Raw genomic sequence first — 26,771 nt, forward strand, 5'->3', positions numbered from 1 at the left:
GCTTCCACCTCTTCTGTGTGAAGAAGGCATCTTGTGAGTTAGAAACAATGGTCATTGTATCATCTTTAACCCTTGAAATCACACCATTACCCTGGTTTGAAAATAATGATTTTAGTGGATGTGGCTTGGGTAATGTAAAGGCAATTCCTCTTGTGTTCCCTGAATTCAGGGTAATTTTTTTAAGTCAGTTATTTTTCCTAGTTTTTCACTAATGCTGACAGATAACTGGTTTCATCAGTACTCAAAATTTCTTCTTGAATGTACCAGTCACCTGTTTATATTGCCATCTTCTCTACTATTAAGCCCTCTGGGTTCTTTAGATTTTTTTTTTTTTTTAACCTCAATGACTTCAGTATTAGAATCACAGGTTTCCTCTCTATCCTGTAACCCATTGTAATTGCTTCAGATTTTCCCACCTGCTACACCAAGCTAACTTCCTTCTGTTTCCTTAACTCTGGAAAACTGTGTCCATAGTCTACTTCCCCTGTCCAAGTGGACAGTGGTATCTTATTACTTTGAAACTGTTTCAAAAGTGAGATTTTAGGGTTTCCACTTACACAGTTTTTTTGAATCTAGCTTATCCACTTTATAAATTGGAGTTGTTCTTCATCCTCCTTAAGTCTAATTGATGTCTCTTCCAATTGCTGCATGTTTTTTTCATATTTGACTTGAATTCTTCATTGGTCATTTCTACTATATTTGTACTTACAAGGACCCTAGATTTTCTGCACCCATTTGACCTTCTATCCTGTTTACCTCCCAGGTTCCTAAACCGGAGTAATTTTCCACCAGTCAGCTTTTTGTTTCTGGGCTGCCAACTATTGTTGAATTGCTTCAGTTTTCTTATCTATAAAAATGTTTTATAACTGAATTGTTTTGGGGATTAAATGAAATACTATCAGTGCCTGGCACATAATGGCCTCCTCCATTTTCTATTGAGAGCTGTTTTTCTTAACCCTGGGCTCTCTCCATTCATTCTCCACCCTCAGGGTAATCTGACTAAAACACCCCTCTGTTTGTGGCACTCCCTATGATAAAAGACTTCGGGAATGGCAATTCAACACCAACGTGAGGAAGTCCAAGCTGCTAAGCCTGGACATGAGGTGCCCTGCCTGACTTCTTCTCTGAAGTTAGGCAGGCTTTCCTTCACTTACTCCCCTCTGAATAGCTTCAGCTTTAGCCACACGACTCTTTTCTTCTACAGATACTCTGCTTTTTCCACTCTCACATTTTTAAAAAAAGCCTTCCATCTTGAGTACCATACCAGCCACATTTATCCAGTTAATATAGCTCAAGTGACACTTCTTATATAAAGGCTCCCTGGTCTCCCAAGAAAGAACTGTTTACCTCCTACTTCGAAACTCTTCTGACACTTGATACCATTGATGGTTATCATACATTATCTCAGGCTGTAATTTGTGTGTGTGTCTTATCTTCTTAAACAAACCAAAACATCCATGCAGGGGTCATGACTTTTCTTCTTAGTCCTTATCATAGTTTCTATTTTCTTTCTTTTTCTTCTTCTTCTTATTTATTTTTTTTTTACAGTTTCTTGCAGTGTAGTAGACATTTAGTAAATTCAGATGTTGTCTCCTTAAAATCTTATGTGCTGACTGAGGTAACAAATATTGTATCTTGAAGAAGCAATTGGATAGGCCTCAGTAGCTTTTCCAGAATCTCTTAAATAAAGATATTTTCTCAGATAGACAGCAAGGCAAGAATGCCCCAAATTCTGATTGCTTTTTAAATTTTCTTTGGGGCTGAAAAACTTTTCTGAGAGTAAAATTTGTTTTATATCAGTATTTTTATGAGGGAGTTTGATTTTAGAATTTGTTCCTAATAGTTTTATCACTCAGGGATGACTCAAGTTGAAAACACTATGACTAATTTTTTTATATTAATTCTTTATGATTAAAAGTGCTTGTGCAGTTCTGAATATTTCAGGAGTATGATTCTGGATATCTAGGAGTGATTCCAAATATTTTAGAGAGCAGTTCAGGTTATCTTGAGTGTGATTTGGGATATTTTGAAGGTTGCAGCAATTGCTGGCCCATTGTTTAAAAAAAAAAAAATTCAATGTTTAACAGTAACAAGAAAAACAAAAATGTAATTATAGAAAAAAAAATTCTGTTTCTGAAGAATATTAGCTACCTAAAATGCAGAGCCATGGTATAGATAACTTAAATTTCTTCCTGGCTTTGTTACCATAAATGGAATAAGACAATTTTCAACAAAACGATACAGGGATTTAGTGGAAGAGTATACAATGGAAGAGTATTTTAATTAAATTATGTAATTTAAATTATGTAATTTAATTAAGGGCATAAAGTTTTCTTACCAATTAATAAATCAAAGTTCATTATGTCACTATGAAGGGGCTCTCTAATATAATATTTTTAATATTTTGAGGCCATTTCTTCTTAATTTGCCTAAATATTCTTTGTATTGTATATTTCAATGGTGTTAACTTATATATGTTTCCTTTGAAGAATAATGTCAATATGAGCCTGAAATAAATATTTAGAAACTTATGCTTTATTTAACTTTTCAGAAAAATTGTGCTTCTCAAAATGTTTTCTTGGGGAAGTTCTTTAGAAAGTTCCCCTTTGTTCTCATGCACCACATACAGAGGTATGCTCAGAAAGTCCCATTTTTGAGAATGTAACACACAGCATTATCTTGTTTGTACACTGATTTTTCATTGAAGAGCTTGTTCAGATTAGGGAACACAATAAAGTTGGAGATGGTAATAGACTTATGCTCAAGGGCAAACTAAAAACTTGTTATCCTGAATCAGGAGCTATCTGTACAGGCTTACCAATCTTTTGGTATCAGAGCTTAGTGATATTGCCTCTTTAGTGACCAAAAGTCACCCAATGTCTGTCATCTTGCCTTTGTGATCCTTCATTTACATTGAAGATAGCTGAGTGGCAGCATGAAAACTTTGGGCATTTCTGTTTGCCCTGTTGTTACAGATGATCGGATTGAAGGAAGGAAGTACAGGTATATGTGTATGTATATGTATGTGTGTGTATATAAATATATGCATGCATACATACATACATATATATATATATATCTGTCTGTGTGTGTGTGTGCAGGTCAAGTAAACAATCTTTTTCACCAGGCAAAGCAGCTCTGGGCCTTGCTAAAAGTGAACATTAAAGAATATTGTTGTTAGAGGCAAGCTTCGTAGGGGCTAAGCTCCTCAGAAAATGCCACGCTATGCAATAGCATATGTGGTGGTATCTACTAGTGCTTGGGAAAAGTTAATTTTTAATGAAAATGAGCTTATAGGTTAAACTCTGATAGATACTACAGTGAAAAAGGAAATATGCGGGTATGTTTGTACGTCACTCTATGTCCTAGCTTTATAGTCAGGTGTCATTCTCATTGAATAAATATTTTTCCTTTTTCCTCTGGGGACATTTTAAAAGCAGTTTTAATTTGGAAATTTGATAAAAGATTGATATTAACTCTCTTTGTTGGCCTACAGGGAGAGCACTCTATGTCTGTTAGCCTATTCTCTTTCCTGTAATTTGTGATATTTTACGTCCTGAATACCATAAATAGGGACTTGTTTTGATATGAGCAAATCTTAGAATATCAGGAGTGAAAACACAAATAAAGAAAGCATGGAACTTGATGTTAAAAGTCTTGGGCTCTACAGTTTATTCCATAATTTGCTATGTGACCTCAAGCAAGTCACCTCATATCTCTGACCTTTATGAGCAGAGTTTTGACTGGTACCCAGTGGGTCAGAGAACTAACTCAGGACTGTTTTACATGAACTGCAGTGCCACCTACTGGAAGAAAGTAGAACTATAAAAACAACAAGATTTTACTGGATTAATGTGGGTCAGTTTTATTTACCCCCCACCCCTAAACCAGTAATGCAGCAAGTGGTGTGGATCTCAGAAGAACTTTAGAATTTCAGAATCATTCTTATATTTACTGAAAAATGTCAAGTGACAGATGTGTAGTAAATACATTATATGATAGGGCGATAGATTTCAAAAACACACTGCTGAAAATCTGTTGCATGGCACAACCACATTGTACTCCATTTGTTGTTCATGGCTTCCGGTCCCATCACCTTATGGCAAATAGATGGGGAAACAATGGAAGCAGTAAGAGACTTTATTTTTTTGGGCTCCAAAATCACTGCAAATGGTGACTGCAGCCATTGAAATTAAAAGACGCTTGCTCCTTGGAAGAAAAGTTATGACCAACCTAGATAGCATATTAAAAAGCAGAGACATTACTTTACCAACAAAGGTCCATCTAGTCAAAGCTATGGTTTTTCCAGTAGTCATGTTTGGGTGTGAGAGTTGGACTATAAAGAAAGCTGAGCGCGAAAGAATTGATGCTTTTGAACTGTGGTGTTGGAGAAGACTCTTGAGAGTCTCTTGGACTGCAAGGAGATCCAACCAGTCCATCCTAAAGGAGATCAGTCCTGAATATTCATTGGAAGGACTGATTCTGAAGCTGAAACCCTAATACTTTGGCCACCTGATGTGAAGAACCGATTCATTGGTAAAGACCCTGATGCTGGGAAAGATCGAAGGCAGGAGGAGTAGGGGACACAGAGGATGAGATGGTTGAGTGGCATCCCCGACTTGATGGACTTGAGTTTGAATAGGCTCTGGGAGTTGGTGATGGACAGGGAAGCCTGGGTGCTGTACTGACTCGTGTCCATTGAGTCAGTGATGCCATCCACAGCTGTCTTATCCTCTATCACCCCTTTCTCCTCTTGCCCTCGATCTTTCCCAGCATCAGGGTCATTTCCATTAGCTCCATAAGAAAGCTCTAAATTTTGATTTAGATACTTATTCAACTACACCTGCTAAATAAAAGTTTGAATTTTAACTGTTAAGTTATTTAAGCGTAACAGCCCTGCCTGAGTTTTTAGCTAGTTTGAATACTGTACTGCCCCCAACAGCCCTGAGCCAGGCAGCACATAAGCATCTGTTGGCTGATGGCTCTCCTGGTTGTTAGAGTGACTGAATACTAACAATAACACCCTCCAAGTGTGGTTCCTAGAAGGGCCACCCTCATCCCTTTCCTTTCCTGGAATCTACACCTTGCAACAATGACCCTTAATTTTATTTTTAATTTTTTATGACTCTAAATGCAGCAGTGGTGATTGGTTTGCTCATTAAGTTGTGTCTGACTCTTGCAACCCCATAGACTGTAGTCCATCAGGCTCCTCTGTCCATGAAATTTCCCAGGCAAGCATACTGGAGTGGGTAGCCATTTCTTTCTCCAGGGGATCTTCCCAACCCAGGGATCGAACAGTGCGGGTCTCCTGCATTGTAGGCAGATTCTTTACCAACTGAGCCCAGGGAAGCCTGATAAATTCAGTGGTTGGGGATTATTATAGAAAGTGGGAAAATACAGACAAGCCAGGAAAAAAAAAAATACTTAAAACACCATGTTATGATTAAGGAGACCAGTTACAACTATTAACGTTGTGGTATATAACCTTTTCCTATTGCGTAATTCAGTAAACACTCTCAACTTTGAGATGAAGTTTCTTGTTTTAGGTACCTGGTCCACTTCATTTCAGGCACATGGACATTCCTGAACTCATTCTGAACTAGGTGGGTTAGCTTCATTCCTGAACTCTTTATTGAATGAGGTGGGTTATCGTAAGATAAACATCAGTAACAATGGAGAATGTCCTAAAAGTTCCTATACTGTCATCAGTAAGTTTAATTGGGTTGTTGGTATACATTTGTCAGGGACAGCTGGAACCAATTCAACTCAACTCAGTTTTGAGGATTTATTGAGAATGAGTAAAATATACCTTATTAGATACTAGGGTAGATTTAAGGAATCTCATTAAGAAAGAATCTTACTCATTTGTGCTCAACCCCTTATCAGATGCTTGAAAGCCATCTGGTCATAAAAAGTACTTTGATCATGCATCCTCATTTTCTTATGTCAGTCCCTGTTTGTACCTATTAGCCCAGAGTAATGACTAACCCCCTTTCATTCTCACGTGTCCAGATTGGATCAGTTACATAGCAACCCTATTGCTAAGTGACTTGTTTAAGCACTGTTAGGATTTGGAAATTCACCTAGGTAGTTGTTGGAGCTGATCTGAAAGCTGTTTGGTGAATCCTGACTTTCATTTTTATACCTAAGTGGATCTTTAAAGTCTCAAAGCAGAAGTCTTCTTTTATCTAGCAGGTAATAAAACTAGGACAAGATTACCCTTCATATGTCCCATGAATGCAGGAAGGGTCATTGGAGGATTTCAGGGAGTTACTTAGTGATGCCATCAATCTTTGAAGTAAAGCTGCAGTAGAGAGCAGGTAACCTGTTACAAGCCGTCTGCTGAGTCTTGCGTGTGATCCTGGGGCTAAAGTGTAGCTGGATTAGGAGTCAGGACATTTTCACTATGACTGCAGCCAGTTCTATTTATGCTCTTTATAATCTGTTTATGTCACTTTTCTAACCACAGTTTCTTTCTTCATAAAGTGGAAGTAGCTTTTGCGGTGGTTGTGAACTCAAAGGAGATACTAGATACGAAATTAATACAAAGGATTGTTATTTCAAAATGGAGTGGGAAATCTCACAGGGATTTCTTCTGGTTCAAAGAAGAGTTTCTTTTTTTTTTTTTAAGTTTTTTTTTTTTTTTAAGTCCGCTCTCTAGAAAGTCATTATTTTACAAGATTAAAAAAAAAAAAAAATCTGTAAATAATAGTGCAAAGCAGACTTTGTTAAATAATAAGCCAAAATTCAAAGTAATATGGTGATATAGAGGAGGAAAAGACTGTTTTTTGTTTGAATGAGGAAGTGGTGATCAAATTGAGCCAATCCTATTCAACTTTCAGTTATTTGGCTTGGGCTTCAGGTGGATTGCTGGCATGTGCTCCCACCTTAGCAAATAGGAAAACAAGTGTCCTTACTATGGTGATCACATAATTAAACCTTTCAGACAATGGTTGTTAGGTACATCTGCTAAGGATAATTACCATCAAACTAAAATTGTTGTTTTTGGTAGAAGTAACTTGGCATCCAGGTAGGTAATTCTAAACTATACTCAAGAGTCACGAAGTGACTAGTCAATCCCCAAAGCAGTCCCACTGTGTGCAGGGTCTGCATAAAATTTAATGTCCTGCTCTTCTTGTGTTACAGCTCCTTTAAGGTAGAACCAGATGGCCAGTAATTCCCACCCTCAGAACTGGCTAGGTCAGGGTCATCTCTTCTGTGCTTTTAGGGCCAAATGCTGAGCCTTTAATTAAATACTTCAAGCAGTTGAACTGATCTGAGGCTGATTTTGGAAAAAGTCTTAGTCCAACTTAATGCTTATACCCCACTTCTATGTTAAGTGTACTGTCTTTAGATGCACCAAGGCTACTAGTCAAGTTTGTTAATTAAAAAACAAAAAACAAAACCGCTTTCTCACCTCTGTGTTTTTTTTTAAGCATGTGAGTCTCCTTTTGACAGTTTCACCTTTTCAGGCATCAGACACTGAACAGCTGTCTCAAATGCATATTGTCTGCTGTGTGTTTGAGCTCATGGATATTTAAGCAGAATTACCTAAGAGAGAAAGAATCATTGGCTCCTATGAATTCCTCATTCAGTGACGCTGACCTGTGTTGTATTAGGTCCTGGAAAGAAAGTCTCCTAAGAGGTTGACTTGCTGGAGAGGAGTTCTCATCTAGGTATAGGGGCACCCAGATAACATCTTGAGATCACTCTGCTCTTCTAGGTCTCTGAAAGATTGGCCTGAACCCTTGTTTCATAAATATCCTTTATAATATTATTGTAAATTCCCAAGGGTTTGTGTTCTTGAAGCCACCTCTGACTTGGACTTTATGTCTTAACTTTGGATTCTTATTTTTCAGTCCCTTACTTTTTGAAATGTCCTTTCTGTCCTTGATTTAACCACTCTCAAAGCTACCAGGACCATTACAATGGTTTGTGGGTCACTGGGGAGACATTAGTAAGCATATCACATACCAAATCACTTCAATGAGCATTTCAGACCTTCTATAGGGTCCTTTTAGCAACATTGCCATTTGGTAGTGTCTCCCTCAATCCTGGCCTCTTCCCACTGGTTAGCTTCTCTCTCTCACTTTTTTTTTTTTTTAAATTTATTTATTTGATTGCTCTGGGTCTTAGTTGCAGCACCTGGGATCTTAGGTATTCATTGCGGCATACAGGATCTTTGGTTGCAGCAAGTGGGATCTATTTCCCTGGCCAGGGATTGAACCTGTACCCCTTGCATTGGGAACGCGGCATCTTAGCCACTGGACCACCAGGCAAGTCCTGTCTCCTCTTTCTGTCTCTTGTGCCATTATACCCATTCTTCCCACGTTAGATTGAATCCTTTCACCACCTTATGAAATACATCTGAAATCTGACTAATGTAAACCACCACCATCTCACGCCTAAATTTTTGCAGTAGCTTTGTAACTGCTCCCCCAGACCACTGTGAATACAGCAATCAGAATATAATCCTTTAAAAGTGTAATGTAGATCCTATCACTCCTCACAGCCCTTCTGTGGTTTTCTCTCACTTCATAAAATCCCAGGCTTCCACCAGGCCTTCCAGCTCTATAAGAAAATCACTCTAATATCTTCTCTACTGCTTTCACCCCAGCAGGCTGGTTTCCGATTTTCTTTAAACACGTGGGACACACGTTTGCCTCAGGGCCTTTGCACTAGTCAGCTCTGCTTGGGATTGCTATTTCACCAGTATCTTTTGCCGTTCAGATCTCTTTTCTAATGTCATTTTTCTTCGTTAGGACATTTTCTAATCTCCTTCCTTATTTTCATCATAGCATTTATCATTATACCATATAATTTACTCATTTCTTTATCTTCTCTCCAGATCACTGGTGGGAAAGCCATAGTATGTGTCAGAATCAGCTGGAGTGCATGTCAAAGCACATATTCCTAGGCTTCACCCCCAGAGTTTCTAATTCAAGGATTGGGACTGAAGCTTGAGAATTTGCATTTCCAGCGAGTTCTCAGTAACACAAATACTGTTGACTTGTGAATCACACTTTGAGAATCAATGCAGTAGAGCTGCTTGGTCCAGTGTAGTGGTTACTCATCACATGTTTGTTTAAACTATTCAAATTGAATTTAAGTGGAATAAAAAATTCAATTCGTTAGTCCACTAGCTTAGTGTATTTCAAATGCTCAACAGCCACATGCAGTGAGAGGCCCCTGTATTGGGCAAGACAGATACAGGACATTTCCATCATTGCAGAAAGTTCTATTGGACAGTCCTGCTCTAGAACATGAACTACATGAAGATGGATTTCTTTTCTGCTTTTTCCCCCAGAATTATATTCTCATATTTATACAGTGGTCTGCCTAGGCTTACTTTAGTGTTAGGAATAAGGTAGATGGATAGCTTTTTTTTTTTTAAAGTCCAATTTGCTTCCCTGGTGGCTCAGATGATAAAGAATCTGCTTGTAATGCAGGAAACCAGGCTTGATCCCTGGGTCCAGAATATCCCCTGGAGAAGGGAATGGCTACCCACTCCATTATTTTTGCCTGGAGAGTTCCAGGGACAGAGGTGCCTAATGGGCTACAATCCATGGGGTTGCAAAGAGTTGAACAAGACTGAGCAAGTTTGTTGAAAATTCAATTCTGTGCCCAGAAATTTGAAATATCATTATCATAGGCAGTATCAAATCCCTGTGTATTTTTGTCTGTTACAGAACTTACTGATCTTTTGCTTTTATCTGCCTACAAATATTTTCTAGAGAGAACTGGCCTCTGAAATTATTAAGTAAAAGTTGAAACTGTAATTATAGAATGAGAGAATAAGATCATAAAGAAGATCCGTAACTTTTATTTGCTTTTCCAGGAGTTGTTTATTAGAAAATATTTAGGTAGTGAATTAAAAGGTTCTACTCACTGTGCAACTTTTTTGCTGTGAAATCTGGTATAGTGTGCAAATTATAGGTGACCACTTTGACTAAAGAAATAAGCTGTAATTATTATATTCTTGGCCCATTCTCCATCACCTTTATTAAATTAGAAAATTTGCATATCACAGATAAAAATACAATAATTCATTAAGGTATATCAGAAGAGTTAGAGTGTCAAACTGTTCTTTAAAAAGTTTTTAAAGTATCTTTTTCCTTAAAAGATAAAAAATGGTAGCATAAACATAAGATTAACAAAACAAAAACAAAACTTTATACTAATCACTGTTTTTGTCTTGTTAATATTTAGTGTATACTTCTGGCAGAGATTCTAAAAAGACTGTACATTTAACAAGTAAAAGATGTATGAAGTATAAAGTTTAGAGTTTTTACATGTATTAACTGGCACAGAGAAAGGGAAATATAATCTGAACATAACACCATTTATTCATAGACCACGGTGGACATGTCTCCATTGAGTTGGCACTGAAAATTCTCTTCTCTTCCAGCTTATATGTATAAGGATTTACAATTTATTATAATTTATAATTATTTTGTATAAATATTTTGTATTTATAATTATATTGTATTTATTTAGACATTACCTAATCCTTCTTAACTTTATTTACTATCAGGGAAATAAGTACCATTTCCAAATCTAGAATTGGTATTTAGCATCAAATTGCTATCATAGAGCACTGTTACCAAAAAATGAACTTCAACAGTATTATTATGCTAGTCTTTCTCTGGATGAAATTGAGTGTGTACTATCCAAAGCCAAAATTTGGACAATTATAGAAAATTTATGTATGAACGTACTAGGTAGCTCAAGAGAGGGAAGTAAAACTCCTAAATATTACTGTGCAAGCCTTTACTAAAGACATAGGAAACATATATGGGGACTGAAACATACTACAGAGGACTATTTTTTTTTTATTGAGGGACTTATTTTTTATTTATTCATTTTTCTTGGCATATATATAATGGGTACAACTAATATCTGGGAGAGAAGGGAAGTGAGTGCACCATTATGAAAAATGCCTCTTTATCCCATAACAAGTGGGATGCTGTAAGAATGGGCAACAACCGAAGAAGCTGAGGGTGGAGTAGGGAGCTGAACCCAGGGGATGGTTTGAAAATCTGTATAAAGTATTTGACCTCAGGACCACTGAATGTCAGACAACTATTTCTTCCCCAGCAGGATACTTCCTCTCTGGAAACGTTGAACCAGAGACGCTACAGACCTGGGAATTCCACCTAGGAGACTGAGGGTGGGTGCATAAGGGAACAGATGTACTAAATTAAGGATTTTAGTCTCATTTCCCTGTCAAGTTTCTATAAGACTGATAGCTGTTCATAATCTAGGCAAGGAATTGGAGAATTATCTTTTATTGACATTTTATATTTACCATTGTGGGGGAGGAAAAAAGCTGGCCACCTGATTACCCTCAAGTGAAGCCCATCAACCTGTAAACCTCAGTTCACAAAAATAAGACTTTTAGACAGTATTTTATTGCCTCAGTCTTGAGTATGAGCTAACAGCTTAGGACCTCCAGACATTTGCAGAAAGCACATAATACAAAAGAATTTTTGGTATGCTTTCCTCAAATGCTGACAATTAAGAGTTTGAGACCACACAATTCTGCTTATTTTTCTTGGTATATGTATAATGGGTACAACTTGTATGTGGGAGAGAGAAGGGAGATGAAGTGAATGAAAGCAAGTCTGTGTCAGCAGTTGGAATCTGTGGAAAGGGAAGCAAAAAGTTACGTGTCTCTGAATCTCAAGTTGAATTAGCAATTCCATATAGAAATAGGTTCTGTATTACTCTTAGTGTTCAACACTTAATCACTGTTTGAAATTTTATCATACATTTACTTGGTTATTTTTTCACTGTCTAGCACAAGAGTCCCTAAACTTTTTCTGTCAAGAGTCAATCAGTAAAAAAGTATTAGGTTTTGCGGGCCCTACAGTCAGTCACATCTACTCAAATCTGTCATAACACAAAAGTAGCCGTAGATATTATATAAACAAATGAGCTTGGCTGTTTGCAAATAAGCTTTTATTTACAAAAAAAAGACTGTGGACCCACTTTGACCTGCAGACTGTAGCTTGCTGACACTTAGTCTAGTCCATCTAGCAGTGTTTTGGGTATGTGAGAGAAGGTATGCCATAAAGTTGTACCCTGTCGCCAGTGCCTAGGGATATTAAATGCTGTTATGACCAACCTAGACAGCATATTAAAAAGCAGAGACATTACTTTGCCAACAAAGGTCCATCTAGTCAAGGCTATGGTTTTTCCAGTGGTCGTGTATGGATGTGAGAGTTGGACTGTGAAGAAAGCTGAGTGCCGAAGAATTGATGCTTTTGAACTGTGGTGTTGGAGAAGACTCTTGAGAGTCCCTTGGACTGCAAGGAGATCCAACCAGTCCATCCTAAAGGAGATCAGTCCTGGGTGTTCATTGGAAGGACTGATGCTGAAGCTGAAACTCCAATACTTTGGCCACCTGATGCAAAGAGCTGACTCATTTGAAAAGACCCTGATGCTGGGAGGGATTGAGGGCAGGAGGAGAAGGGGACGACAGAGGATGAGATGGTTGGAGGGCATCACCGACTCGATGGACATGAGTTTGAGTAAACTCCGGGAGTTTGTGATGGACAGGGAGGTCTGGCATGCTGCAGTTCATGGGGTCACAAAGAGTTGGACACGACTGAATGACTGAACTGAACTGAATGAATTAAGAAGTCTGTATGACACTTCTCGTTAGGATTTTGTGGGCTTCCTCATATAGATTCTATGCTTTCCAAAGACCAAAAGTGACAATACTGTGTTCTTATCAGAACCAATTTGTAAGCTAAAGATTGCTCATATTCCAGATGACATTGTAAAGGAGCATCTGCTAAGTTAAGTGACTGCTTTTGGGTAAAGATCTTTTCCTTCTCCTGAAATCTATGATATGAAGACAATTTGGCAGATAAAATATACAGAATTTTTAAACCAACACAAGGATCCAAGTTTTCTTGAATACTACTTAGAATTTTTAAACTATTATAATTTTGTCTGCTTAGATATAATATCTTGTGGTTAGCTTTTTACGCAGCTTTCACAGTATTCTGTAGGCTTGTTTTATCTGCTGAAGATAAGCAAAAAAAGGAAAGTTAGTCACACCGTCGTGTCCGACTCTTTGTGATCCCATGGACTGTAGCCCAGCAGGTCCTCTGTCCGTGGAATTCTCCCGGCAAGAGTACTGGAGTGGGTTGCCATTCCCCGGAGGCCCTAGAAAAACATGCTTGAAACAATAAATTGAACAGGTAATGAAACTGGTCCATGATCAGCACTACTCTTGTTTTACAGTAAACCTATGATGGACTTGTTGATTTTCCTCTGTGCACAATATCACTTAAATCCATCAAGTCACACAATTGATCTGCTCTCAGCTGAAAACAACCCCATTAAATTTAAGCCAAACACACCAATAGGAATGTTGGAGGTGGAGAAAGTAATTTTAAAGCCAAAAATTCTGGATAAGAAAAAACCTACACCTTTAATACCAGAGGTAAGATTTTCATAGTAGATTTTGACATAATACTAAGTTAATTTTTAAAATCATTCTTTGCAGCTCAGTGTAAATGAAATAAAATTTGCCTTTCCTGGTCTAATTCGATGTAAGTATGGCTATTGTGTTTTCCTGGACCTAAGCAAAAATGCTTAGGATTCACTTGGTTGTTTATCCTTGGATTAACTAGGATTTGGGGAATACTTTAGATTTTAGATGTGCTAAAGTGATCTTTTTGACAGTATCAGAATCTGACAATTATGAAAGACCTATACTTTGAGCTACTCTTTTAAAAAGTATTTTACATTTTTAAAAAAAGACTTTAGAATTCTTTAATACAAATTCCTCTAAGAATTTAAAATAATTTTTTTTGACTTCTCTGTACTTGGTGAGTGGTGGTTGTAACTTTTTAACTTATGAATTATTGTTAATTTGAGCTGCATGATGGCTTGGTTTTCTGTAATGTATGAATTTTAAGCAAAATTTTTTTACCACAGTGATAATATCATCAGTTCTCCTTTATAAAATTGTTCTGTTTCTGTAAGCAAAGGGGGTGGTAGAAGTAATGGGTTTCCAGAAATGCTCTTTCATTAGGAACAACATAAACCATTTTTAACTGTAAAAAATATATAAAGGTTTATTTCTTAGTTCATTTACACCTGATTTAAGTACATAGATTCTCATATTTTCTTCATATTCTTATGACAAGTTTTTTTTTTTTTTTAACAAAAAAGTTACTTTTTTTGGACAATACTAAAAATTCTTTGCTTTCTACAACATTTGATTGAATATTAAATATTAATTAGGATATTGGGCTATTTTCCATAAAGATATGGATACTATTTATCTAAATGGAAACTGTATTATTTATGCTGTAGCATTGGACTACATGTAGTATTTTAGGAATATATGTTAAACTTTAAAGAGCTGCAATCTGTAAGTTTCACTTAATGTGGTCATGTTTCTAAATTTCATTTACATACAAAATTTAATTCAATTGCATTAAAATACGGAGGTGCTTAAAATCTTCTTGGTAACTTTGAGTTAGCAGTATTAAATATCTAAATGAGGACTATTATACTATTCTTTACTAATATATTAAAATTAACCAAAGTAGTAATAATAGTAGTGACAACAACAATAGTTACAATTGCTAATGTTTATGTGTTGATAATTTACAATATGCTAGTGTGTTAAGCTCTTCATATGGATTAACTCACTTATCTCAAATAGAAGCTCAAAAATGTTAGTGTCTTAATTAAAATATCCCATTTTTTCCATTGAGACAACTGACAAACCATTAGAAAGATAAATATTTCTCAACTGAAAAAAAAGAATAAAACATTTATATTTCTATTATGTATGCTAATTTTAAAGTAAATATTTTCAGGAATAAAGCAAAAACACCTGTAGGACTAGATAAGAGGGTTTTATGTTTTGTTTTGGATTTAAATCGACTTAATACTTTATAAGAGTTATGAATTTAATCTAGATTACTTAATAAGCAAAGTTTTTCCAAGAATCTGGTTTGCATTTCATTAATCAAAATGAAAATTTTACCACAAAGGAGAAAAATACTGTATATTGCATTTGTTCCAATACATAATTTTCCATAGATTATATCATTGCTCTAGACATCACTGTAGAAAATTTGTCAGTAAACTATGGTGATTTCATATTATGCAATGTGAGGGTGCTAGAGATATAGGAATAGAACCTGGGGCTTAGTATGAGACAGAAATTTATGACATTCTAGTGCTACAAAGACTATTCTAGAAAATGCCTCCAATGTCCTCCAGATCTCAGGATGGATATTCAGGCCACTTACTTCCACCAGAAATACCATAAGTTAAAACTAAGGTCACAGGACTTGTATATCATCATGTTATTCACTTTAATTCTTAATGTTACCTATATTGTTGAACTTGGCTATGGAAGAAGGATTCTTACACAATAAAATGAAGGTTCTTATTATCTTGAAAAAAAAAACAGTAAATTATGTTTTAACTCTGGCTTTAATCTGTGTTTCAGAAAACTGTGAGAGTAGTGATCAATTTTAAGAAAACGCAGAAGACAATAGTGAGAGTTAGCCCACATGCACCACTTCAAGAACTTAACGCCATTATATGCAGCAAATGTGAGTTTGATCCATTACACACACAGTTATTGAAGGACTATCAGTCTCAGGAGCCCCTTGACTTGACAAAGTCTCTTAATGAACTGGGACTGAGAGAATTATATGCCATCGATGTTAGCAAAGGTAAGTAAGACTTTTCATGTTGTTTATTTGACATGATGTGCATATGTGTGCATGTTTTGTGTTTATGTATAACTATTCTCAAACTCATAATGAATCCTGTAGTAAAGTCAGTACATGTCATTGGAAATAAAAAGAGAAAACTAAATATATAAAATTTAACTTGAGTTCAGTTATTAAAATTGAAATAAAAATTTGTGTTTCTTAGCTGTTATTCACATTTTACACTTTTCCATCTACCTTTGAATATTTAGGGCATTCCTGGTAGCTCAGCTGGTAAAGAATCTGCCTGCAATGCAGGAGACTCTGGTTTGGTTCCTGGGTCAGGAAGGGACAGGCTACCCCACTCTTGTATTCATGGGCTTCCCTGGTGGCTCAGACGGTAAAAAATCCGACTGTGCTGCAGGAGACTCATGATGGTTTTGTCTGAGTCTTAATTTTCTTTCGAATTTGGGAGTATGTTGACAAATATTTTTCTAAGTTCAGCACCCAAAATCAGTTAACTTATAAGATGAGTCAGTCTAGTTACAAAAATCTTCAAAATAGGAATAACTTGGAGTATAAATCTATAGAAATAATGTATTAAAACTTGGAGATTTTAGATAATGTTGGTTTCTGTGATATCTAATAGATAAATGCAAGTTTATTTATTCAACGGAAATCTGTTTTATTAGGAGTAATGAAAGCTTTGTGAAGAATGATTACTTACATCTTCTATGTGTAGAGAAGTTCAACTTTATCTTGAGATTGTGGCTTTAAATAATTCATAGACAAATGTTTCAACTCAGTGATGTTTTATACTTGAACAGACATTATCTTTACAGTCAATTTACCCTCTTTTACTCCCTCCTTCTGTAGCCACTTCTGTTACTGCCTTCAGTAAGTCATCTTTACAAGGTAAGATATATGAATCTGTAGAAAGATTATAATATGAAATCTCTGTTTCAATTGGGTAAATTATAAAAACTGCTAATGGGACTTTTCTGGTGGCTTAGATGGTAAAGAATCTGGAGACCCAGGTACGATCCCTGGGTTGGGGAGATCTCTTGGAGAAGGGAATGGCTCCCCAAGCCAGTACTCTTGCCTGGAGAATTCCATGGACAGAGGAGCCTAGCGGAATATAGTCCACGGGTTTGCAAAGAGTTGGACATTACTGAGTGACTAACACTAACTAACTAAGCTGATAATATTACCTATTTTCTTAACACTACTAATATGCACATTCTGTAAGAGATTTTAATTTAGAAAATCTTTGGGTTTTATTTCTGAAAAATAGTTTATAAGCTCCTGCCTTGATTTCTGAATTTAATACAATAATTACATTTCAATAACTATTTGAAAATTAATATCACATTAAGAATGAGAAAAACATATCCTTGACTCTCAGACAAGAAAAAGTGATTTCGCTAGGGCCTTTATTGGGTACATACACTGAAAGCTTGATGGTTCCAAGAAGGGTCCCAAATTATTTCTTTTGAAATAGTTATTCAGAATACTAAGGGTATATTCATTACAGGAAATGTTTGCAAATTTAAATTGCTTGTGAATATTTTGTAATAGTATGGAAAGTGCTTATGCTAAAATCAGCTTTTAAAGCTCTTTAATGTTTAATATAGTATATTAAAAAACTTTTATATGAAATTTCTGAAAAGGAATATATAAAAATTTTAAGTGTGGATACCTTTGGGTGGTAGGGCTATGAGTGACTTTTTTCATCCTTCTCTTCTTTATATTATAGAATTTTATAATGGAAATATAATACTTTCATGGCAGAAAACTTTATTAAAAATTAGCCAATAATAATAAAGTCTGGAAATCTTTTCCCCATTAAAAAAGAATAGGTTCAGATAATTGATTACTGTAATAATTACCCCCTACTAAAAAAACTTAATAAACTATACACATTAAGTGTTATTAAATTACTGAAATCTTCCTTCTTCACCATTTAGAATTTTTTCATAAAACAATGAACCTCTCAATTCCAAGAATTAAGCCCACATAAGTAAGAGTGTACTTATTTATTTCTAGTGGCTATCATGAAAACTAGACTAATCAAAGGAGTTGAAAATTCTTATGATTGTAATGTGTATACTGGCTAATAATCAGAAGATAGGCATGTTAATCCTGATATTACCTTAGCTACTAAGCTCATCTGGCAAGCTGATCAGGCAAATGACTTTATTTGTCTAGATCTCATCTCCCACTTTTATGATAATCAAGAGAAAAAAATGTTCCCTTGATTCTTTCCAGCAACAGCATTCTGTTACTTGTACATGGCTTTCATTCCTAACTTTGCCACTCTCTACATACATAACCTAAAGCAAATTCCATAACGTTGTTGGCCTCATTTTGAAGCTGTTGAATGTGCTGATTTAATATCCCCTCCGGCTGAAAAAGTATGTGGTTTATGCAGAGTATTAAATGTTGTGAACATAATCTTAAGAGATTGTAACAGGAAAATGTAAAAAGCTCCTTTTACAGTGTCAGAATCTACAAGGTCAATCCAAATGTTGTAAATGCTTCTGCCTCCTTACTTTGTCTGATATGATCAGAAGGCTTAGAACTTTGTGTGCAATTATTTACAGCCTCTCTTTGAGAAACAGGAAACTAACAGTATTTGAGTTGCTTTTCTAGGTAAGCTCAAGTCCTTGTTTGTCCTGGTGTTTGACTTGTAGTGATCCCTGAAACTGAGCTTTAAGTGAAGACTTAGGAATTAACCACTGTTGAGGAAATTACTTTGGAAATTACTTTGCCAAAAATAACTACATGAGTACTTTGGTTATAGTTATTGCACTCCACCGCCATGTGAACTTGCTATTTACCATTCTAATGAAATTTAATTGTATATCTACATTCAACTAGTGGAGAAATGAAATAGTAGCATTTCTTAAAAAAAGAAGTCAGAGGTATTGCACATCATCTTGAAATGGGTACTGGATTCAATTCTAGTGTTTAATGTCTATTTGTTTTGGTGCAAGTTATTCAAACTCTCTAGTCACCGTCAGCCAGGCCTTTCAATTCTTTACAGTCCCCAACTTATAACAAGGGCTCAGAATAGCTCAGGTAGCTTGTGACACCTACCTCATAGGATTGTTCTAAAGAATGAATTAGGCATGTGAAAAAATTTTTGACCATAAAATGCCTATTATTGTTAGTTGCTAGAAATGCCAGTAAACTCATTGTACCGAATACATAGTGCTTATTTAATATTTGAAGCATCAGATTTATGAAGTTTTAATTTGTGAAATATAGTTCTCCTTTAGTGTCTTATTGAGTCATATTGCATTAATATATTTATTGGTATTAACTATCTTTGCTTTCCTGGAATAACGCCTACTTTGTCATAAATTATTTAATTTTTGAAACTTTTTCTTTAAATAAAAAGACTAAAAAAGACTATGTATTTAAGACTATCATTGAGCTCTAAGTTCTGCTAGATATATCCCACACATTTTAACGTATAGTACTTTGTCTCCAATGTCACAGAGATTATATTGTGATTTACCATAAAACTCGTATGTGTTTCAGAGGAGAGATATTTTTAAAATGTATAAATGCCCACTCCTGTCTCTCTCTTTTTAAAATCTGCAACTGATTTGTTGAAGAAACTAGGTCATTTGTCTTATGGTGTTCTCCACATTCAGAATTTGGCTGATTGCATCCTGTGGTGCCACTTAACATGTTCCTTTATCCTCTATTTCCTGTAAATTGATTGTTAAATCTAGAGACTTGATCAGATTTGGGGGAGATGTTTTTCATAAGAATATTTCATGGGTTGTACTGTGTATTTCCATTAACAGACATGTAATAACAAGTTACCTTTATTGATGTTAGCCATCAATAATCATTGCTGGTATCTTTTTAAATTGAAGTGTAGTTGATATATCCCTCTACAGCAAAGTGATTCAGTTATACATATATATAATTCTTTTTAACATTCTTTTCCACTATGGTTTATCACAAGACGTTGAATATAGTTCTCTGTGATATACAGTAGAACCTTGTCATTTATCCATACTATCTATATATAATAGTTTGCACCCAAACTGCCACTCCATTCCTTCCCCACCCCTACCTTCTTGGCAAGCGCAAGTCTGTTCTCTATGTCTCTGAGTCTGTTTCATAGTCTGTTTGTGTCATATTTTAGATTCCATGTATAAATGCTAGCAATATGGTATTTGTATTTCTCCTTCTGTCTTACTTAGTATGAAAATCTCTAGGGCCATCCGTATTGCTGCAAATGGCGTTGTTTCATTGTTTTTGGGGGATGAGTAGTATTCCATTGTGTCAATATACCACACTTTCTTTATCTATTCATCTGTCGATGGACATTTAGGTTATTTCCATGTCTTGTCTGTTGTTGGTAGTGCTGCTGTGAACATCACTGCACATGTCTTAGTTAATTAAGAGTTATAAAACAATTATAATCTGTAACAAATATTCCTGTAATTAGTAGTTGAGATATTTCTTAAAAAAGCCAGTTTTCCTATGTCAGCTATTTGTCTCTCTCGATAGGATTCTTTCAGAAAACGCAGGATAAAATGTGATTCTTTCCCTTAGTTTTTGAAGTAATGGTCAATGAGAATCAGTTACTTTTTAGTATTATTATGAATTCTTGGAATTAAACATGTGTGCTATGTTTCACTTTATTGAGTTATTCTTACAATGACCAAATTGTCCTGACTGTGGCCAGGAGAAACCGTATCATATTTGTTCCTGAGATGGTTCCTTTTAGTGGGAAATGGGATTTAGAAACAGTCTGGGCCAGGGTGACTCAGGGGTACTGGATTTGTTGTTTGTAGGCCCTTTCAGTTGACATTAGAAAATACTGTTTAGAAAATGTTACCTATGCAACATTGAGGTTTGACATTAGCCGTTCTGATTAAAATATGGTTTAATTTCGGCACTATTGACATTTGGGGCTGGATAATTCTTTGTTGTTGGGGGGCTGTCTTGTGCTTTACAGTATTATTTAGCAGCATCACTAGCCTGTACCCAGTAGATCCCAATAGCACATTCTCTTCACCCTAATTCAGTCGTGACAACTAAAATTGTCCCTAGACATTGTTAAATGTCTTTGGGTGAATGTGAGTGTGTGTGTGTGTCTGTGCAAAATCACCCTCAGTTGAGAACCAGAACCAGTTGGATTACGGAAATACAAAATTTTAAAACATTTAATAGAGTGCTAAGTAATTATAATGAATCATGCTTTGGACAATTAAATACTTCATGATAGTTTAGCTCTGATAGAAAAAAGTATAATTCAAAATCAACAAAGAGACAAACTGTATGATAACAACATCTTTTTTACAATATCCTTTTAAAAGTAAAAAGTGTCCTTTTTATTTCTAAAATGTTGGTAGTTGTGTATAAAACAGACTCTGAGTCACAACGAAATGGGTTTATGTCCTAGCTGTCATTTCCTGACCTTTGCCCCAAGTATGTATCTTAGTTTCTTTAAGCTTCAGTTTTCCCTACTATGGAACAGGAACAATGATACTAAATGTGCTTGCTGCTTTGAGAGTTAATTAAAATATGAGGTGCCTAGCAGAGTGCCTGGTTCATAGTAGACCATAGCTAGTAGCTTTTATCATTAAATACAGTTATCAAGGAAAATTAATCCAGAGAAACCTCAGAGGTGAACGTATAACCCTGTGAACAAAAGTAAGGTGCTTTTTTTCTATTTTAGAGTCCTGCCAAATATCACAAAACCTAGACCTTATGAAGGATAAAGAAAGTAAAGGGTTTTTCAGCTTATTTCAACGCAGTAAGAAAAAGCGGGAGCAAGTACGTATTTTCTTATGTAGTATTTTATAAGATTCTTCTAATCTGTTTTAATTGCATGTGCTTTTTACCATGGAATTACCTGTAGATTTTGCCTTTTCATTCTGTATTAGACTGTCAGTGCTCCTGCGACTCCTCTAGTAAGTAAGCACCGGCCAACTTTTACAAAGAGCAATACCATTTCCAAACAGTATATTTCAAACACCCTGCCGTCGGATGCCCCCAAGAAGAGGCGTGCCCCACTGCCTCCAATGCCGGGGTCTCAGAGTGCCCCCCAGGACCTCGCGCACATCCAGGAGAGGCCAGCTTCTTGTATGGTGAAATCCCCTAGTGTGGATGAAACAGAGGAGGTATGTACATTTGTTTTGTTTGTATTTTTAAGATGGGGCTTCCCTGGTGGTTCAGATGGTAAAGCATCTGCTTGCAATGTGGGAGAGCCGGGTTTGATCCCTGGGTTGGAAAGATTCCCCGGAGAAGGAAATGGCACCCCACTCCAGTACTCTTGCCTGGAAAATTCCATGGACGGAGGAGCCTGGTAGGCTACAGTCCATGGGGTCACAAAGAGTCGGACATGACTGAGTGACTTCACTCACTTAAGATGGGGAAGGGGACCGTCCATTTTTCCTCTTAACTAACTTGTCCTTTTCCACATAGGCTGCTAATAGGAACATTTACTCGTATGTAATTAGATGAATACCTAGTTCCTAACAGCGTTGGTACTATGAAGAGAGTCCCTATGTACAGTTCTGAAATGCAGTGAAGAATAAAATATGTCTATTTGAAGTGGCTTTTATATACAAGCAAATACATCATCTGTAAATCTTAAAGTCCTGGTTTATTAAGGCCCAGCTGGAGGTTCTTGTTTGATGCATGTATTAGGAAAGGAAATATTTATTTTTGAACACAACTTTTTTTCTTTTTGTTAACAGCAACACAATCTTTATGTTACTTTCATGGGTTTCTAACTACATATAGTCAGGTCTTGACCTGACTCTCAGATTCTCAGGGGGTCTGCCTGATACATGTATACTCTGTTATATAAAAAGTCTTTGTATATAAAATACTACAGTTACTATCATATACTTTGATGTTCAAGGCACTCTTCTAGGTATACCTTTTCCCCAAACATTCTCACTATTACGTCTCTCTAATCCCAAATTTTCCTGGAACATGCTATTTTGTTGAGATCTACTTGCAAGCAACTTTTCATGTCTGTAATGTCTGTACATTCTTTGGTTTATTCAGGTGAATTATATTTGACATTTTAAGTAACTGTGATTGAACATGAGACCATATATTTTGTTGCTTGGAGTTGACAGTTGTTTTAAGTAACTTTGAGAGCAAATTTTATTTTGAGGTATTTGAGAAACTCAGTTTTCTTGTGTCTTTGTTTCCGCCTTAGAAATTAGTAAATTCAGTGCTCAAGAAATTAACCCTTCTCAACTAATAAACTTTTTCGTATTTTCTTAATCTTAGAGATATTTTAACTATAGTTTTAAATTGTAATTTATAAACTGTCATATGTGTCTTTAGAAAGTAGCAACTGGATTAGATAGAAATGAACTTAAAAAATGCTGAAGCTCAGTAGTTACTTGGAAAGTCATTTATTAAGCTGTCTTATTATTTCTATAAGGCTCTCTTGTCAAATGGCTGTGGTATAAAATCTCATCTTACACATCAGAAGGATAGTTATTTTTTCAAATTATAGAATCATTTACTGCAGAGTTTTCCAGGGCAAATGCTTGGTGGTCGGGTTCAGTCTTTAAAAATGTGTGGCAGTGTATTAGACAAGAGGAACCCTGTTGAAAGATGCAAGGAATGTGAGGACTGTTGGTGAGTCTGGGCATGCACAAGAAACAGAGATTGAAACAGCGAGAGAAGCAGGGACCCCACGTCAGGGTCAGAGACTTCATTTTGTGACCATAACTAGTTTGCACTTCTTCATAGCAAGTCATTTAAAAGGTAGCACTTTCAGGATCATTTTATATTTTTAATTACCATAAAAGCGTACTATAACAGTATAAATTATTACACTCTTGAGTGGTTACCAAAGTCTGTCTTTTCCTTTATATAGAAATACATCTTAGCCCCTGCTTACAAACCTTTCCAGATGACTTCATCCAATCTATTACAGTAAACCTCCTTTGTGTTTGGAGCCTGAAGAGGTCTACATTGTCTTTCTAGAAGTCAGCTTCTTAAAATTCTAGGCTGTACTACCAATGACCTCACCAAAAACCATTTCTTTTGATTCTCACTCTCTGTTCTGTGACCAGTTGATGCCCCCGTGTTCAAGGCTATTTTTTTTTTTTTTTTTTTTAGTTTGTTGCCTTTGGAAAATTAGACATTTTTATATAATTTTCTAATTATTTTTTCCTTTGATCTGGACATCTGGTTAGTTCTTTGATGTATTGTTTAGCAGGATCTGGAATTATTTATTTTTCCCTAGAGAAGCTGAAAAATCATTTTTAAAAATTTATTCATTACAAAAATTCTTAACAGTGAAGCTGTGGTTCTCTGTGTGAGTGTGTGGACATGCACACCTTCATGCTCCTATGAGTTCATGCCTTCTAAGGCATCTTGCCATGTATTTCCTTAACTTCTTTGCCATATTCAATGGGATAGATCACCCTTTGGTCTTATTTTTTCTCTCTTCCGTGGCCCTAATTCTCTTCTTATAGCTCAGCTCTCTTCTTTTTTTCCCCCACAACTTCTTTACCCATTTTCTAAATTTGGAGGTACCTGAATCCGTGATCTTCATCTATGTCTACTCTTTCAGAGAAAACATCTATTCTTTGTTGAATTCTCAGCTGTAGTGTTTGGAATAACATCCCCCGAAAAGATAAGTCCAAGCCGAAGATCTAGAGATGAGAAAGTCCTGCACTTAAGTTGGGCCCAATCCAGTGACTGGTGTTGTTACAACAGCAAGAGGGGAATGTTGTTTAGTCACTCAGTCATGTCCAACTCTTTGCGGCCCCCTGGACTGTAGCCCACCAGATAACCTTTGTCCATGGGATTTTCCAGGCAAGAATACTGGAGTGGGTTTCCGTTTCCTTCTCCAGGGGATCGTTCCAACCCAGAATGGAACCCCCATCTCCAGCATTGGCAGGCAGATTCTTTATCACTGAGCCACCAGGGAAGACTCAGGCACAAAGACACAAAGGAGAGGTGATGTGATGACAGATGGAGATTGCATGGCTCTCCCTCAAGCCAAGGAATACCAGGAGCCTAGAGGAGGCAAGGAAGGACTCTTCCCCACCGACTTCTGAGGGATGTGGTCCTGCTGACACCTTGATCTCAGACTGCTAGCTTCCAGAACTGCAGCAGAATACATTTCTGTTGGTTGAAGCTGCCCAGTCATGGTCATTTGTTCTGGCAGTCTAGGAAACGAATACATCAGCTTTATATTCCTGTCTCAGTTATCATTCCCCTTGCAGTTTGAACTCATGGTTGCTTATTGACTCCTCACTGCCTGGTTGTTGTTTAGTTGCTAAATCATGTCCAGCTCTTTGAGACCCCATGAATTGCAGCATGCCAGGCTTCCCTGTCCTTCACTATCTCCTGAAGTTACTCAAACTCATGTCTGTTGAGTCAGTAATGCCATCCAACCATCTCATCTGTCACCCATTTCTCCTTTTGCCAGCAATCTTTCCCAGCATCAGGGCCTTTTCCAAGGAGTCAGCTGTTTGTATCAGGTGGCCAAAGTATTGAGCTTCAGCATCAGTCCTTCCAATGAATATTCAGGGTTGATTTCTTTTAGGATTGACTGGTTTGATCTCCTTGTTGTCCCCGGGACTCTCAAGAATCCTCTCCAGCACTACAGTTTGAAAGCATCAATTCCTCAGCATTCAGCCTTCTTTATGGTCCAACTTTACATCCATACATGACTACTGGAAAAACCATAGCTTTGACTATATAGACCTTTGTCAGCCAAGTGATGTCTCTGCTTTTTAATATGCTATCTAGGTTTGCCATAGCTTTTCTTCCAAGCAGCAAGCTTCTATTAATTTTATGATGCAGTCACTGCAGTGATTTTGGAGCCCAAGAAAATAAAATCTGTCACTGTTTCCAGTTTTTCCCCATTTATTTGCCATCAAGTGATGAGACAGGATGCTATGATCTTCATTTTTTTAATGTTGAGTTTTAAGCCAGCTTTTTCACTCTTCTCTGTCACCTTCATCAAGAGGCTCTTTAGTTCTTCTTCCCTTTCTGCCAGCAAAGTGGTATCATCTGCATATCTGAGACCATTGATATTTCTCCAAGCTGATTTATTCCAGCTTGTACCTCATCCAGCCCAGCATTTCACATGATGTACTCTGCATGAAAGTTAAATAAGCAGAGAGACAATATATAGCCTTTATATACTCCTTTCCCAGCTTTGAACCAGTCTGTTCTTTCATGTCCAGTTCTAACTATTGCTTCTTGTCCTGTGTTCAGGTTTCTCAGGCGACAGGTAAGGTGGTCTAATATTCCTGTCTCTAAGAATTTTCCAGTTTGTTGTTATCCACACCATCAAAGGCTTTAGCACAGTCAATGAAGCAGATGTTTTTTGGAATTCCCTTGCTTTTTCTGTGATCCAGCAAATGTTGGCAATTTGATCTCTGGTTCCTAAATCCAGCTTGTCCATCTGGAGGTTCTCTGTTCATGTACTGCTGAAGCCTAACTTGAAGGATTTTGAGTGTACTCTTGCTAGCATGTGAAATGAATGCACTTGTGCAGTAATTTGAACATTCTTTGGGATTAGAATGAAAACTGACCTTTTCCAGTCCTGTGGCCACTAATGCATTTTCCAAATTTGCTGACACATTGAGTGCAGCACTTTAGCAGCAGCATCTTTTAGGATTAAGAGCTCAACTGGAATTGCATCACCTCTGCTAGCTTTGTTTGTGGTCACGCTCCCTAAGGCCCACTTGACTTCACACTCCAGGATTCTGACTCTAGGTGAGTGACCACACCATTTTGGTTATCTGGGTCATTAAAACCTTTTCTGTACAGTTCTTTCGTGTATTCTTGCTACTCTTCTTAATCTCTTCTGCTTCCATTAGATCCTTGCTGTTTCTGTCCTTTATTGTGCCCAACTTTGTATGAAATGTTTCCTTGTTATCCCCAGTTTTCTTAAAGGGATCTCCAGTCTTTCCCATTCTATTGTTTTCCTCTATTCCTTTGCATTGTTTGCTTATGAAGGCTTTCTTATCTCTTTTTGCTATTCTCTAGAACTCTGCCTTCAGCTGAGTATATCTTTCTCTTTCTCCTTTGATTTTTGTTTCTCTTCTTTTT

At 36.5% G+C, this 26,771-nt stretch overlaps 1 protein-coding gene across 5 annotated transcripts in view; it reads left to right on the top strand.

Moving 5' to 3' along the window:
- Positions 1-26,771, top strand: part of COBLL1 (cordon-bleu WH2 repeat protein like 1) — a 164,923-nt gene that overhangs the window by 96,898 nt on the left and 41,254 nt on the right. For all 5 annotated transcript variants that reach the window (XM_061135175.1, XM_061135176.1, XM_061135178.1 and 2 more), the window contains 5 exons: positions 13,255-13,456; positions 15,488-15,716; positions 16,572-16,610; positions 21,403-21,500; positions 21,611-21,847. In XM_061135175.1, the coding sequence (XP_060991158.1) occupies positions 13,255-13,456; positions 15,488-15,716; positions 16,572-16,610; positions 21,403-21,500; positions 21,611-21,847 (805 nt within the window). The remainder of the gene's footprint in view (positions 1-13,254; positions 13,457-15,487; positions 15,717-16,571; positions 16,611-21,402; positions 21,501-21,610; positions 21,848-26,771) is intronic.

The sequence above is a fragment of the Dama dama genome, chromosome 33 (genome assembly GCF_033118175.1).
Source record: "Dama dama isolate Ldn47 chromosome 33, ASM3311817v1, whole genome shotgun sequence".
In the NCBI taxonomy this organism is placed as follows: Eukaryota; Metazoa; Chordata; class Mammalia; order Artiodactyla; family Cervidae; genus Dama; species Dama dama.